Below are 18,098 nucleotides of genomic sequence, written 5' to 3'. Positions count from 1 at the left end.
TCTTATCTGGGTAGGGAACTGACCGATGGGTCAAATATTTGAATCATAAGGAAGACAGAAAAAGAGCTATTTAAATGGTGAGCCAAGATCCCAAGACAGAAGTGGTCCTTGTAACACTTTTGCTTCTCCTTATTTCTAAATACATTGCAGCACTTTTAACAATTTATTAAATGGTCTTACAACTGTTGAGGAGGGTCTGAGCTGGATACAAATATTTTTAAATAAAAATAAACTAAAAATGTAACATTTATCCAATTCTGATGACTAAACCTCATTATCAGCAGACACATATATATACACACACACATATATATACATATATATATATTTAAAGTTTTACAAATTTTCAAGCTACTTTTATTTACAAGTTGCAAAAAAGAGATGTGACTTTGTTGTATTATTTAGTTTGGGCATCTTATTAAGAGTTCTCCATGGGAAAAAAAGTATTTGTATCTACCACTTAAGCAGTACTTTAAAGAATCTATAAATTGATATATCCAACTATTCATTATTAGTAAAAAGAAATAGCTTCCATTTAATGAACACCTACTATGTTCCAAGATTTTCAATTCAGAAATGAATCCTAACAGGTACTTTTATCACCAATTTACAGAATGGGCAACTGGAAGCCAGATACTCTGGTTTTCACCCGAGATCTTGGCTAGAGCTGTGATTTGAATCCAGGTCTTTCTGATTCTAAAATTATTTCCCCTGTTTATGTTTCCTCTTTCTAAGGAAAGAAAGTCAGATCAATTAGTGTCTGCATAATTGCATAGGCACTGAAAAAAAAAAAAATGCCAAAGCTAAAAGTTAACTCAGAGAAAAAACTAATTTTTACGCAATTTAAAACTGAGGAAGAATATACAATACTTCTATGTTCATTAAGAGATAGCCATAAAATTGTTTTAGAAAAAGATAGTTTTATTAGAAGAATATGAATTTAGAGATAAACCTGAAGAACAAAGGGAAAGGTTAAAAGGTTATGTGTGAAGCAATCAAGGAACCTAGATGAGAGGAAAAATTAGACTTAATTATACTTACTGTTTCTAGGGATACAGAGGGCCATAACAGTATTCTAAAGACTTCCTCTGCATTTGCAGAGCCCAGGAGCTCTGGAAGGTTACCCAAAGGACCAGGGAAAGCCGTAACACTTCTGAGAGAACACTTGCTCTGAGGAAGCTCGATAATGGCCTTTAGCCTAACTACGCTGAGTTTAGCTGCGGTCAGTGGCATGTGCTCTGCAGGCCAGATGCGGAGAAGGGAAAGATGTTATCCCATGTCCTTGGGAGCTTCTTCTGGCCAAGCCTATTGTGATCTATTCTAATTTGAGAGGGAAGAACTGGACACATACAGCTACCTGCATCTGATTCAAATTGGTCCCCCCAAAAATTCCACTATTGCAAGAATCCCTGCAAGCCTGGAGCAACCAAACCAAATGGAGATTTTCATTATTCATACTACAGAACTGGATTCTCTTAGTAGCACAGAATCAGGTATCTATCCCCTAGGAAGAAGATTCTGCAGAAACCATTACAGTGCCAGAAGAAAGAGACCACAAACTGCAGTCACCTAGGAACAGGGTAAAGTAAGGAGGTTATGCTTTCTCTCAAAGTGCACAATAAGGTTTGCTACTACAAGAATTAATTAACGGACATTTTTGATTGGCCAAACCTGAATTCTTGAGGTAAAAAAGGAGTGTTCCACCTGAGACGACTGGAAATCATGACTGGCTAATTGCACAGGGGGCTCAAACACTCCAGATATTAATTTATGTCCTGAGGAATTTCAGTAACATGTTTTTATCTCTCAACAGCCTGAATAGCTTTCAAAATGGATTTAACAGTGACTGAAAGCTCAGAAGCAGGAAACATAGTCAAAGAGTGAAAAATCCCAAGAATGTGTTAATTAACTCCAGTTGGTTCTTTGACCTGGTGACACAGGTCACCTTTGTGCTGAGCTCAGCTCTGCTCCTTCATATACCATGCTAATGAACCAGGGGCCAGTTCAGACCTACTTTAACATCACTTGATTCTCTAAGCCTAACTATGCCAAAGTACACTTTCCAAATGTACCAGTGTAACCAATGCATGGTGCAAGATTTACTTCTTAATCTAATGCTTAGATCACTACAATTTTTGACATTGCAATAATCAGCATTCACTTTGAAACCTTGGCAAAGAACCAAAGCACCAATCCTACCCCCTGCCTGTCTAACAGTGCAGGGCTCTGTCATACTGAAAAGCAAGAACAACTTTTTTTCATCCTCCATCAACACAAAGAATAGTGACCTCCACCCAATTGAGTAATGTGAAATTAAAGTTAGAAACCTTAATTATTTCTAAATCTCATGCCATTTTAATATGACCTTACAAAAAGTCTCTTTATAAAGCCCACAGTATTTGACCCACAAACCAAGATAAAGTAGCTAGCAATTTACCTCACAAGAACAACAAAATGAAAACACAAACACACAATGCTTTTTCATAGCACTTTATGCAAATTTCCACCAAAGAAACAAGTTAGAAGGGATAAAATGTTGATTCCATATCAGCGTATCCACCCTATTTTTTTTTTTTTTTTTAAACACAGTGATGGGGAATGATTATCTATCCTGTAAGCCTACGTGCCTGAAGAGGCCAATATGTAACCTGCAGGCAGTTCTTTACACTGCACATGCGCAGACAGGCCTGCTGGTCCCAGCCCAGTGGTCTTTAAGGCAGAATATCCCACTGATTTGGTTCTGTTGTGTACCCCTGGTGTCACTGACAGTCTTAACTCAACCAGTTACCTGGCAACTCACAGCTGCTATGGTCCGCTTTTGTTTGCTCTGGAGTGTTCATGTTCATTTTAAGCTTCCTTGTAATGAATGAATAGCTAAACAGGATATTACCTAAGCAACACAAATTCAAAACCAGCTTCTAGCTCTTATTGCTAATTATCATCTTTACTACTACTTCACCAAATAATCAGAGAAATACAAATTAAGCAGGTAAGCAATAGTATTTTTCACCTATCAAATGGACAATTTAAAAAAATAGTAATAAACCAGAGCTGACAATAAGGTGATAGTAAATACTAACTGGTACCACTTTTCAAGATTGAAATTTGGCAAAAATATACTCTTTAACCCAGTAATTCAGAATTTATTGTAATGAAATAATCAGTGATGCAATCAATAATATGCATACAAAGTGGTTCCTCATGAGGCCATTTATCATGTGAAACACCAGAAGCAACCTCAACAGGGGAATTGATAAATAGGTTACAGTACATTCATGCATTGAACTACTATTGAGCCATTAAGATTCAAGAAGATTCCTTAAGGATGGGAACACTCTCATTATAAAGCATTCATTTTGTTTAGTATTTAGCATTCTGTACAGTTAAGTAAAATGAACTTTGGTTACCCTCAATGAGCTTGTTAAGAAGACATGCATTTTCTTTTAAAGCACCAATAGGATGTGAGTTTCTAAGCAGTCATAGATTTTAGGTCCGCTTCAAAGACAGACTAACAACAATAGAGTATTATTAGAATAATATGTTGAAACTGGCCACACTTTACTCTCTCAAGTTCATGTGACATTTTAAAACTTATTTTCTGCTGTTGGAGCCACAGTCCCAAAATTTAAACAAGACTCTGATTGGATCCTATACCCAGGTTCACAACATTGAAAGAAAGTGATAGAGAATATTGTCGTTAAACTGGGTCACAAACCCATTAGATGGTTTCAATTAGAAATTGGCAACGTATTGACTTAAAAAAAAAAAAAAAAGCTATTTTTTCTAATCAGCCCCCAAATTTTATCAAGTCAATTGTTCATCATAAGGAATTGCTTCCAAAACGTGTAGATATCTCTACAATAAACTAGTTTTACACCCTCAATCACATTAAAATATCCTAAAAGATTTTATTTAAACCCAACTTGCTTTAATATAGAAAAATCTCAGTTTTGTGTTAACTATACTCTATGAAACACACACACAAAACATATGAACAAAGACATATGGAAAACTCACGTAAAAGAACCCAAGTGGTCCAGAGATATATGGCATTTTCATTCCCAAAAGATATTTGACTTGTGAAGTCACAACATGAGTGGCAGCCCCAGTTGTCATTGCGCTGATCACAGGCTCTGTAAGCAGGAAAGTGGCACTGCCCAGTTGCAGCACAAACATGGCCAGCTAGAGGAACAAAGGAAGAGTGAGAGAACACTTTCAGGTGAAATTTCCCAAGGTTCCTGGAGGGATTAATATCTGATACATTTCATTTTCATTTTATACAGCAGAGAAATGATGTGAAACAGGTTTCTTAAAGTTTATATAGTCAATGAAGGTTGAATTTTCTTGAGAATCTTATTGGGTACCAAGACTTTCCAGTGTTATTAGGTACACTATAAGTGGTTCAATTAAAATTTTTAACACAATATTTTCCTGAATATTGGCTTTTCTATTTTTCTTTTCTTGTGATCATGCATGTTACAAAAATATGCCAAAAAACAAACAAACAAACAAAAAACTTAATGTGTGGGGCTCGGGGGGGGGGGGGAGGGAGGGATCAAATTTGCACTATGATGTCTGTAAATTTACAAACAAAAACAAAATTTAAAAAAAAAAAAAAAACATGATTCATTATACTCAGTAGGCTTAAAACCCCGAAAGCATTGTGAAAAGAAAGCCATTCCTTGAGTTTCTCCTGGGTTCTGAGAAATGGGAACATACAGTTTTGACCAAATATTCTGTCAACCAGTTCTTCAATGTTAAAATTTAGTAAGAAGATAACAGTAGTTATTTGTATATGGAGAAGAACAAAGACAGGTATGGTAAAAGGATATGTCTTAAGAAACCCAGGAATCAGTAGAAAAATCACTTTTCCTTAAATATTTCCTTCCTACTCTTACCATCACCCTCCATCTCCAAATGATTTCATGACCAGACAAAATCATTAACTCTAAGTAGAAGCTGTTCCCTGAGCTCTGCTAAGCAAAAAGCAAAGGGAAGAATCAAAATTTTTCTCTGTATTAACACTGCCTTAACACATCCTTCTTTTGCTAGAGTGGGTTTTTAGGAAATGGCCCTTTCTTTAACTGAATACAACTGCATAAACTCAGTCATAGAAACTGCAAAAAGTAAATGTCACTCTTTGGAAGGTAACAGTGAATTATACACATGATGATCCACACTGGAAAAAGGAAACAAAGGTCATGCTGATACATCCTTTCAACATGTTAATTATAATATTTAAGTCAGGTCTTAAAATGTTTGTTGAACTATTAAAGAAGTCAGTGGGAAGAACAGCAATGAGATCTCCATCAAGTGAGAGGTCACAGTAATGAAACTGAGAGATATAAAGAGCTGTCTGGTAGCATCAGAGCAGAATTTGCAAAATACATCATTTCTATATTGCCATCTGATTGTAATGCCACTTGGCCCAAAACAATAAAGTTCTGAACTTGTATTAGAGTATAGTGGCATTTCTTGGATTCCAATCTAAAAGCCTAGTTTCTGATATTGACATCATCACATCCTAGTTTGGTGACTGCAGAAAAACAACTTCCATTCTCTGAGCCTCATCATCATCTATTGATGTCTGTCTTGTCTGTCTTGTAGAGTTGCTGAAGGAGAATGTAAAATAATAAATGAAAATGCTTTGAAACCAAAAAAAATGTGCAACATATATAATGTACCAGAAATATCATGAGGACTCATACATATTTACCCTCTACAGAAAACCAGCCAGCAGTTTTGAAAAATGTAGAAAGGACCACATCACATTTTCCAACTCTGGAAAACTTGAAAGAATTTAGTGCAGAAAGAACTTTATTTGAGTTGTTTGCAGCTTAACAGCCCCCTTTATTCAATATGTAGTAAAGAAAACAATATGGGCTGCCAATGCAGAATTCAGGCAATCTGTTACTACCAACATAGGATGCCAAAGCAGCAGCTTTTGCTACTAGCATTTTTCAGAAACTATGTGTCAGTTTGTCAATGCAGAAATGTTCTGAGGGAAATATCCAATCAGCCAAAGATGTGAGTACAAGTGGAACACACTGATCTTCTTGGCAACTCTTGATACATAGTCTTGGTTTACATCCTGAGAACACAATCAGTTAAGAAAAACATAGAACCAATTTTCCCCATGTATTTCTCTACTAGTATGTTAGTTCTGACTTACAACATTAACCTTTGCAGGTCATGAGGATGCAATTATATCATTGGGATGAAATGAACACCATTCAATTTCTCTGTTAACTACAGCATAGGAACAGTCTAAATCTTAGAAATTGTAAGACCTGTCTGCATACAGGGAATTTTAAGCATACATGTAAGGTTATAAAGATCTTATTTGTAGCCTAAGTAATTGTATCTTCATTTATTTTGAGGAGCAAACTCTTCAGGGAGGCCTTGTGTAGACAGTCATCATTTTATCTTCTATTTTTTTATTTGTTTGTTTCCTAAATTCCAGCTCCTATTTAGAGGGGTTAATAATTTGCACCTGAGGAACAAAGATTGCCTAACCTGAAGTGAGTCACCACTTCTGGCTAAACCATTATCTTTTAGCAGCAGTTTCTTTGTCATTTCCAAAATCTTAATGTTAAAAATGGAAGGGTCCAGAAAAAACACAAGATATAAAAAGAGTTCAACCATTTCAAGTGTTGAAAATACGAGAACTACCATTACACAGAACCCAGTAAAGACAGGGTATCTTCTTTTAAAATGTATCCAAAGACTCAAAGTATGTTTGTAATATTCTACTTGTACATATTTTTATGCTTTAAAGAATCCTCCCAGAAAGAGATAAATCCCTAAAATGGAGAGTTCTTGACTCTGAAAAGTCAACAAGTCCCTTAAGACCTCAGTTCTGATACAAACCATTGGGCATGTAAAGGATGATTGCAAACATGTGGGGTTTAACTGAGGCAAAATTACTCTCTCTAGATGACAACATTCTCCATAATCCAAAACAATGGCAGACACTTAAAGAAAAGTATAAAAAAGAAGAAATTTAAGAACTCTGCATTTCCCCACCACCCAAATTCCAACAGTGTATTCACACTGAGGTTAGGTAACTCACATATGCTAGAGTCTAATGTACATAGCTTGAGGGTAGCAAATACCCAAGCTATACAAGCTTTGCAAAAGGGTCCACAGATGGAATTGCTTTTATCTTGGAACGTAAATACATGAAATGAGAGCCTTTCTAGAATTTTTTTGCTTGGAGGCCCGGTATTTAAATGTTATGCCATTGTTAAGGAATTTTTTAGGCTAATAACTTAATAAACAGCTACATTAGCTCCTTTTACTAACAATACAAATAATAATAATTCTAATCTGGCCAACCAACTCCCCAAATTTGACCATGCAACATTTTATGAGAAACTGAATTTCATACAATATATTTCAGCTCTTCATAGTAATGCAGACGTTCTGGGCAAATGCTGAAAACCTCTGACACACTTATCGAGATTCACTAACATGATACTATTTGGTAATGCTTGTATAAACACTATGTGTTCTATATAAATTGAATGCATCTCAGATTTCATTTTATTTTTTGAAAGTGGCTTTCAAGTATGAAAAGAAGGAGGGGGTATAGTAGAAACAACTACATTATCCATGTGGATGGAATACAGCATGTATTTCAGTGTGTGTGGTTTTGCCTGCAATATGGCTTTTTAAATTACACCAAATCATTTGTTCATCCACTCAATAAATATGTATTCAATACCTACCAGGGGCTAGGCACAGGGTTTTTGCAGAATACAGCAATAAACATACAGTTCACGCTTTTTAAAAGTTTATATATAGAGAGACAAAATTATGATTGAGGATGGGGAGAATGAGTGGGAATGCTAGCCAGGAGTATAAAGAAGAGTAATACAGATATCTGGAAGGTAAATTCTGATAAGCTGTTTGGGTGGAGGCTGAAACACTAAATGCTCTGTGTTGTTTGCTGACCAGGGTATGCAAGTTTGGGAAGAGAACTAAACTGCACATAAGTATAAAACAATTGAGAGTGCTGAATATGGAAAAGCAGGGAAAGCCTTTGCATGGCCAGAAGACTTGAGAAAAAAAATGTCAATGGATATTTGTGATATTTATGAACTTGTGTGTTGTGAAGTGCCAGATGTAAAACCCTCCTCCTTTTTATTCAAACGTAAGAAGGAATGGGCTATCAAGTCACGCAAAGAAATGAGTGAATCTTAAATGCATATTTTAAGTGAAAGAACCCAGTTTGAAAAGACTACGTACTGCATGATTACATTTATGACGTTCTGGAAAAGGCAAAGCTATAGAAACAAACAGATAAGCAGTTGTCAGGCACTCAGGAGTGGGGGAGGGTATAACAGGTGAAGCACAGGGGATTTTTTAGGGCAGTAAAACTATTCTGTATGGTACTATAATGATAGTCATATGATACTATGTATTTGTCAAAACGCACAGATCTTTTCAGCACAAAGAGTGAATCTAAATATCTGCCAATAAAAAAAAAATCATTGAGGAAGTTGGGAGGTCACAGAGTAGAAAGTAGAATGTGACAAAGAATCCAACTGGCAGCCACTTCTCTGTTTTCTGTCTATAAGTTTTGCCTTTTCCAGAATGTCAAATGAATGGAATTACATAGTATGTAGACTTTCATACATTTGGGTAAATGTATGTAAAAATCTCAATAAAGGGATGGAGGAAACAGGTGCTGACCTAAATAACTGCGGAAATGTGTGGCGTCTATAAGACTAAAGTAAAAAAGAACTGTATATAAGCACTGTATTCTAGTTGATAAAAGTTTTCCCATGTGGATATGAGTTAACAATTCTGAAAAAATACAAACATATCCTGGATTTAAACAATTAAGCATATGGATGGTGGGAGCCAGGTTTCTCACTGATGGAGTAGGAGGTTACAGACAAGCAAGGGGAAAAGGCTAGAATAAACCATACAGTAATGGATTAGAGTTGCAGACATCAGTACAAACTCACTCTTAGCTTAATATAGATATGGCTGGATACATATAGAAATATTTATACATAAATGTATATACATGGGTTTATATAAACACATATATTTCCTTGTTCTATCAGCTGAAAAGGTCTAGAACAACACTCCAGTAGCAAAGAGCACACCTAGAAACCCGGATCTTGATTTCTAATTCCATCCTCCAATAAAGAGAACAAGGGGCTCCTTAGAGAAATAGGTAATTCAAGAACTGGGGTAGGAAATATATAGTACGAGCCTGGAACACCTTGTAGTGCCATAAAGTAAGAAAGTACTTAAAATCACAAAAGAAAACACAACAATGAGTATGTTTCAAAGGGACAGAGAGGCCAATTAGAAAAGCTCCCACTGGCTAAAAATAAAATAATTTGAGCAACAAAATAAAGTAGTATTGGCTCATAACCCAGAGTACAAAATGTCTAGAGTCTATACTGATATAGATAAATGATTGACTGAATAAATAAATAAATGGGGTAGAATAGACACATCTCCTGTGCCAAAGAACTTTATTTATTTAGATACTCCAATAGGCACTCCACCCTCCCACTCTGTTAAGTGACTCCCAAAGAGAAATGTACAGAGTGGGGAGTGTGTAACTAACCACACCAAGACAAGTGTGCAAACATATAAAAGAGTATAGAAAAGTGCTACCAGATTCAGAGGGAAAGAGGAATAAAACTGGATAGGATTAAAAAAAAAAATGTGCTGACACTTGAGGAATTCAAGAGAGAGAAATTATTAGAAAGTATTCCAGAAAATGGAAAGAGTGTGAGAATTACTACAAAAGCAGGACAGCATGGGATGTTTTTAGAGGACATGTAGTTGCTAGTTTAGATAGAGCACAACTACCCAAAAGGGAGCAATAGAAAATAAAACAAGAAATTTTGAAGTCAGAATATGAAGCACTTTAAAAGTAGTTAAACAGAGTTTTGCAAGAATGAGTGACATCATTCTTCCATACATTTACCAAATACATAATTGTGCCAAGAAGTATGCTGTTTACTGGCTCAAAAATCAGAGCTGTGCTTTCATAGGATTAATCCAATAACAGAATGTGGAACAAATGGCCATTAAAGAGGTTATTACAAAAGGAGTATCTAAAGGTAAAAGGACAAACTCTTAAGTAGACACTGCAGGAGTGGAGAGCAGAGATGAGCAAAGTGTTGGATTAGTCCAAATTAATTAATGCCTAGGAAAACAATGCAATTTTTTAATTTAAATTTTTTCACTGTGGAATATATCAGAAATTCATTGGACTTAAGTATTGTTTTTACTTGGAGAGTCAGAACTACGAAGCACAGAAAAATCTTTGCCTCTTCTGCCTCCCTTGCTACCCCAGCTAACAAAACATCAAAATTGTAAAATGGGATGAGTGGATCACGATATATTTAAAAGACATAGGGGACTTGGGATTTGAAGGAGTATTTGTATTTTTTCATCGGGTCAGAGGGGGCAGAGTTGTAGGAAGATGTGGGAGATTTCACTGACTACTTCTCTTCACATTTGAGCTAGATGGATCTGACAAAATCCGTGACCAAACTGGAAAACGACAGTACGTTTGCTTATTCCTGTTTCACTAAGAACTGTGTTACAACCTTACCGATAGAGATATACTCCCTGTATCCTGGTGAGTAGTGGAGGGAGAAAGTGGAAAATCCAAAAAGATTAAAAAAAATAAAAAAAAAATCTAAATTTTGGTTATTTAACATAGTGATGCCACTAACATTTAATTGACTTTTTCCTGTTCAATTTATTCAACCCATATTTAGTAAGCGTGAGCTGCCGCAGTTATAGAGGTACACAATCTCTGTTCTACAGAGACTCACAGTCTAGAAAGGGAGAAAAATACGTGAAGAACATTTTGGGGTAGATTGAGAAGCCCTATTATGCAGGTCATGTGCAAGAGCCTCTGGAAGCGTGTGCGAGGAGTCAGTTATAAACATGGTTCAGAGGGTTCAGGGAAGGTTCTTCTGAGATGATTATCTTTGAGCTGAACCTTGAAGGACAAGGAGAAGCACACAAAAGATATGAGAGAGGGCCTTAAAGGTCAAGAATGTGGCAGGCACACAGTCCTGCAATCAGGGACACGGCCCCAACACACTGGGCAAGGCTAGCACACAGGCTGCCACTACTATGAAGGAGCTAAAGTATGGGAATGAACTACCATAAGGCCCAGCCCTGGAGTTGCTGGACTAAGTTTTAAGTTTCCTTGCTTTCTTTCTCCATACTAGTTAAGAAAACTGTGTAGGGTAGCAGTTAAGACAGTACATACTGGAGTCCATCTCCAACTCTGCCAATTCCTTATTGTGAGATTCTAAGTTGCTTTACATTTCAGTAATGCATCTATGTAATGAGGAAAATAACACTACTTATTTCATGAAATGTTGGTGAGGATTTAATGTATTAATACATGCAGTGATCTTAGAAAAGGCCTCGGCAGGTATTAAGATAATAAACATTATTATTTTTAACATGAGGAATTTTCATTTTTTATAATTTTGGAATGATATAATTTTTATTATGTTTATTACTTCTTAGCTTCACCAGATACTAACACAGCTGGAAAGATTTAGATTAAACAGAGTAATGATTTTCTGACTGTAATGGTTGTGGGATAATGAAACATTATCAAAAGGGATTTTAGATTGCCTTCCTGCATTTCAAAAGAATGAAATCAATGGTTTTTCTGGAAATGGTAAGTATGACATGTTGAACAGTCAGGTTAAACTAGTTTACATCGTTAAGTCCTTTCTATATTCATGATCCTATTATTTAATACATTCGAAAAATTATTTATCACAAAACCAAAAGTAAATGGAGAATCTCCTCTTTAGGTCTGCAGTTGGTTTTTATCTTCCATGAAGACTTAAGACTGTGTGTTTCCAGAATGTACAACTATAATACAAAGCTCTGTCACTCAGTACCCCACTTTGTGTCACCCCATGCTTGTGCAACTGTCAAACAAAGGAGTCGTATATCCCCATGTCCTCCAGGGCAGAAATCTGGACTGTGGTTGCTTCAGAAAAGTAGAGCTTGGGAAAACTTCCAAACATAAATGGACAGGGGACAATCCCAGACCCCTCTCAGTTCTTGGAAAAAGAAATGGGCAAAGTGCCCTTGATGGAGAATAATAAAAGCTGCAGGGAGAACAGAACAATGGTTTTAAAAATGCCTTGGCTCTTATTGAGATTATTTCCCAACAGAAATGCTTATTAATTCTGGCATTTTAAATGGTTCCACCTTGCCCTGAAGTTAGAACTTTATTGCTGTCACTGAGTAAGCAAGACCTATCTTGGCTGCTACTGTTTTTTGTCTACAGAACTTTTCTTTTCCTTTTTTTTTTTTTTTTGGAAAGTAACACTAATAACACAAAATTGTATCCGTTACACTTAAAAAACTTTCCTTGCAAAATGAGACAATTTGCCTTAGAAATAGATGATAGAAAATAGAAACAAAAAGCTGCACAGACCAGTGAGTTCAGTTGTTGTATTACCAACAATCTGAAATTGCATGAGTTCTAATCACTGGTGTTCCTACCATATTACAAATTCCTTACAATGAAACAAAAAAGTCAGCAACAATAATGTAATGCTGAGTGAAAGAAACCAGACAAATATAGTACAGGGAGTCCATTTATATAAAACTCTAGAAAATGCAAACAAATCTAAAATGACAGAAAGCAGATCAACAGTTGCCAGGGTGGAGTGGGGATTCCTAAAGGGGTGGAAAGGAAGGATGACAAATGGGCAAGGAAAAATGTAGGGGAGCAATGGATATTTTCACTATGTTGACTGTGGTGATGGTTTCAGGGGTACAGACATATGCCAGAACGTATCAAATCATATACTCTAAATATGCACAATTTATTGTATGTAAATTATACCTCAATAAAACTGTTTTTAAAAGGTCACACTCTAATGTACAACACAAAAACATATCATGTTACATTGTTATGTCTGTGTAAGTGCATTTTATTTATATTAGCAGTATAAATGAAATGGTGAGTGAGATGAGAGACAGGAATAATTTATTTTGCCTGAAAAATGATTAGTGAGAAATATTTGCATACATTTATGTTTTCTCACACACATACACACAGACTAGAGTTTACATAAAAGGTAACCAAACTACTATAAGGCAAAGTGTGTTTATTCTGGTGAATGCAGCCCTTAGTAATTAATACACATTCTCAGTTAAAAGATATCAAGTAGACAAAAATTGAATAAGAATATTGAAGACTTAACAACATAACTGATAAGATAGAACATATGGCTATATATTGCTTTTTATCCTCTGATAATAAAGACTGAATTTTTTTTCCCCAATTGCTCATAAAACATTCTCAGAAGCTGATCATATACTAAGTCATAAGGAAAACAGCCAGTTAGATAATGTAGAAATATTAGTCAACCCTCTTTAACCACAATGCAATAAAACTAGAAATCATTGACAAAATTGAAAGGCAAAATGGTTCACCTACCTGGAAGTCAAAAACTCTTCTTATTAAACAATTGTTGGGTGAAAAGGGAAATGTAAACTGAATTAACAGAATTTCTTTAAAACTATTGTTAGTGATACATTATCTATCAGAATCTAAAGGATCCATTTCAAGCAATGAACATAGGAAAATTCATAGAACTTAACTAAACTCATTAATAAAAACGAAAATAAATGAATTGAATTCCCAGTTTCAAAATAAGAAAAAGAACAACAAAGTAAACAAAAGTTGCAAAAGGCAGGAAATAAAAGGATTAATTAAATAGTCAAACCACTAGCTACTTCATTGAGAAAAAAAGAAAAAAAGCACAAGTGTGAAAATAAATATCAAGGGAGAAATCATTGAAACAGAAGAAATTTTTTTTAAATCATGAGACTACTTAGAAGCTCTATATGCTAATAATTTGAAAAGCTAAAAAAAAGGATAATTCTTTAGGGAATACAGATTACCAAATTTGACCATATTAGAGAGAATGTTGAAACTGACCAATTTTGTAGAAGAAATAGAGAACATTATCAAGAAACTACCCCATAAAAAAGCACCAGGCAACTGATGGTTTCAAAGAGGAATTCCACAAAGACTTCAAACACCAGATGGTCCAAAGTGCCATACATGCTCCAGAGCATTAGAAATAATGGTTTAGAAACAAGTAAAACATTGGCACCTCGACTTAATAAAGACAGCACAACGAAGAAAAAAAAATTCAGTCTATTATCACTAAAGAATAATGATGCAAAAGTACTAAATGAAAAATCAGTAAACAGAATTCAACACCATATTAAGAATAAAATATAACATGACCAAGTAGGATTTGTTCCAGGAATTTAAGTTTGGTTCAATATTTTTTAATATCCAGTGATATAATATAATAGGTTTAAGGGGAAAAATCATATGATTATCTCTAGAGATGCTGGAAAAGCTTTCAGCAATATTCTACACCTATTTTTAATAAAACCACTCACAAAAATAGAAAATATTATTATTTCTTAGTGTGGTAAAATATATAAACTTCACTCTTAACTTCAGCATCTTAATTGATGGAGACTCTACCGGCATTTGAGTAAGCTCGAGAAAAGGCAAGAATGCTCACTATTAGAGTATTATTCAAAATTAAATAGAGGTGTTATCTAAAGCAATTGGACAAGAGAAATGAATGAGAGTCATATTAATTTGTAAAGAAGCCAAAATATCACTATAAAATACTAGCAAATCAATGAATATTAACAATAAAACTAATTCAAATAAAAGAACTCAGTAAGGAAGCAAGATATAAAATTAACATACAGAAATCACTGGCTTTCTTAGACACAAAACAATAGCCAGCTAGGGGACATAATGGTAAAGAAAATCCCATTTATAATAGCAACAAAGAAGATTAAACACATAGGAATAAATTTAACAAAAAATGTATAAAACCTAGATGAGAAAAATTCTTCAAACTCTTGAAGGACACAAAATTAGACTTGAACAAAAGAAAGGCATTCCCTGTTCTTGGGCAGAACAATTCAACATCATAAAGATACAAATTCTCTCTAAATTAATGTGTAAATGCAACACAATCCCAGTAAAAATATCCACAACCTTTTATTTATGGAGCTAAACAAGTTGATGTTAAAGTTCATAAGGGAAAAGAAGCACGCAAAAATAACCAGGAAAACACTGAAACATACATCTATGGTCCTCTTTTTCAGACCAATGCTAATGTCTCACATATTCAAATACTAATAATAATTAAAATCAACATATGTCAGACTCAGTTAAAAAATAATTTAAAAGTAGTACCTGGTGTGATGTCCACTATTTCTGGGTTTCCAGATTCATGAGTTGATAGTTCATTTTTCCATTTAACAACTTTACTGAGAGTCTGCCATGTGCAGAGTGCTATGCTAAGTGCAATGAAGACTCTAAAACTGATTAAGATACTATTAAGACCCTCAAAAACCTTGTATTCTAAATAATGTCTTAAATAGAAAAGGAAACAAACTGAAATATTACAGACATACAGAGAGTTGGAAGAAAGGCCAAAAAGAAAGATAATTTTCAAAAACAAAATTATAAACTTTATATTAAGAAAACAGTTTGCTATAAGTGTACATCTTAACATCTTAATTTAATTCCAATTCCTTTATTATTTCATGCCATACTGTCTTCCAAAAATTACATAGGACACCTTAAAGTTAAAGAAACAGGCATACTAGAGTCATTAAAATAATGTGAAAGAATATAAACCAAGTAAAGAAGTGGGGAAAAAGTTGTGTGGGGAAAAAAACTTAGACAAATAAAATCTATAATTGAGAAAAAAAACTTTTTTCTGAACTAGTAGAAGTGAAAGCATAAAAGGAAAACAACAGAGCCTTTATTATCTAACAAAAGAAAGCAGATCAGTTCATCAGTTGAATGGTTTACTAGATACCAGAGACCCCCAAGAACCCTGCTTCTAAGACTTCCTGTAATTCAAGAAGTAAACAGCAAATGTCTTTAAGTTTTACGCCTCTGAGAGTAAGGTTCTGTGTTACTTGCAGCTGAAAGCATTTCTAACTAAAACATATTCTGTGAATCAGATCAGATATGATTTTTTCAAACACTGTAGTAATCTAATCTTAGCAACTTAAAAAATTCAGTCACTTGGATCACCTGAGGGCAAAGGAAAAAACAAACCTGAAAATGAATAATATATAAAGCAAAAGCAAACCAAAACAAAAATAGATAAAACAAAGCTAACAAAAACCTCCTGTGCTTGTAGAGACTGGATAATTTGCAACTGCCATTTTATTCAGTGGATTTCAAATCTGAAGGAGAAAAGGAAAAATGACTGAGGACCTGGATCCCAAAGTACTAAGGGACGCTAAGGCCTCTAGTTGACAATGGACAGATGAGTTTGGAGGTCAAATAAAGTCCAGCCATCTGGTTGAAAACTGGCTAAAATGTAGGTCAGATATCCAGGACCAGAGCTAAAAATGAAGGAAAGCAGATGTTCAATGCAGCTATAAGACAAAACATGAAACCCTCTGGATCAAATTTTACATGTAATAAAAGGCCATGAAAACCAAATTATTTTTATTATCTTTAATAATATCCTGTTTTATTCTTGTGATTCTAGGGAGTTTCATTCCAGGAAATGAGAGGATTTTTGTGTTTTTTTATGTTGTTAGAATCCTGGCTTTCACTTTTATATTTTATTAACATTTAACTTCTTAATCCAAATAATTAGATACTCACAAAACACCTGATGATTGTTTTAAACTTATGGAAAATGGTTAAAATGATGGTGAGCAGAAGGTTGCTGGGTCTTATTGCAAGCGATGCAATCTTTTTAAACACTAATATACAGCTAAAACTTTTGTTCCATGCTGCAAAGAATAAGAGAAAGTCCAAACCTAATAAAATTATAAATTCAAAGAGAAATATGAATGGGAAATAAGTGAACCAGAGGAAGTAGGAATATTATCTTTGCTGTGTTAATGCAGAAATTTTTATTTTAAATGAACAGAAATTTAGCAAAACGTGTGCCAAATCCAGAGCAACATATCCATGTCTGAATCATCAGTTCACATGGCAGATGTTTTCTGAGATGGAAATAGGCACCAGGTCTCTTAGAGACCTCAACAGGCCAGTGAGGAAGAAAAGGCACCAAGCCTGCCTGTGCAAGAATCAGAATACGCTGACATCACCCACATTTAGAAAAATAACAGCAAAGGTTACAGAGTACCCAGGCAACTAGTTTTTAATCCCACAAAAGCCCAGACATCAGCCACAGAAAATATCTTTTAGGGCTTCTAATCTGTTCAATCTCCTAGTAAAGTTGTCAGTCAGACAGTCTGTGTTCCTAAAGAACTGAGAAGATGAGTTACCTTATTCTTATTTCATCCTTACATCCCTAATTCTTCAGCCCTTTTGACATAGCTATAAGGCAGTGTAACTCTAAGAATCTTGTTTCCTTTCTTTTAGATCACATCTTTTCTTCCTACATCCAATTCCAGGGAATCATCAACTAGTTTTCTCCCTTCTTGGCGATTCCCTGATCTTTGACCTTGTAAATAATGTTACACTATGATATAGAGCCTCCACCAACCCAGAATGCAGGCATCTGAGAAGTTGACACACAATTCAGTTGAAAATGATAATGTAAGCAAATAATGGTTATCAAACAGGTAGATCCATGCTCCAATATTCAGTATGTTTTTACATTTATTTTTTACTCACTTCTGAGTTACCTAATTTTTAAAGTGACAACTAATTAGAAACTTGGATATTCTGATGTTTTGATGAAATGGAAAAACTACAATGGACCTGGCAACAGGTCCTGATGCTGAAATGGTGAAGACTGTTACAGATCCAAGTCCGAAGACCTCAAACCAGCAAACCCATGGCACACAGTAAACGCTACATCTAAGCAGTTACATCTGTTACTAATGTAGGCAGCAAAGTCATAAAACTTTAAACCAGGAAGGATGCTACAAATCTATTCACATCTCCCTCCCATTGTAAGAAATTCTCCTACAACATTCCTGACAGTGTGAACAGGACTGCCTCACGACCTTACGAGGAAGCCCATTCTTAAAGAGTTAAAAACTGCTTCCTGTGGCTCCAATTTATTGATTCTACTTCA

The 18,098-nt window shown here is 34.9% G+C and overlaps 1 protein-coding gene across 4 annotated transcripts in view; it reads right to left on the bottom strand.

Moving 5' to 3' along the window:
* Positions 1 to 18,098, bottom strand: part of SLC26A7 (solute carrier family 26 member 7) — a 112,178-nt gene that overhangs the window by 59,915 nt on the left and 34,165 nt on the right. For all 4 annotated transcript variants that reach the window (XM_037802926.1, XM_037802925.1, XM_037802927.1 and 1 more), the window contains exon 5: positions 4,018 to 4,182. In XM_037802926.1, the coding sequence (XP_037658854.1) occupies positions 4,018 to 4,182 (165 nt within the window). The remainder of the gene's footprint in view (positions 1 to 4,017; positions 4,183 to 18,098) is intronic.

This window comes from Choloepus didactylus, chromosome 14, assembly GCF_015220235.1.
Source record: "Choloepus didactylus isolate mChoDid1 chromosome 14, mChoDid1.pri, whole genome shotgun sequence".
In the NCBI taxonomy this organism is placed as follows: Eukaryota; Metazoa; Chordata; class Mammalia; order Pilosa; family Megalonychidae; genus Choloepus; species Choloepus didactylus.
This window is presented reverse-complemented; position numbering and strand designations above follow the sequence as displayed.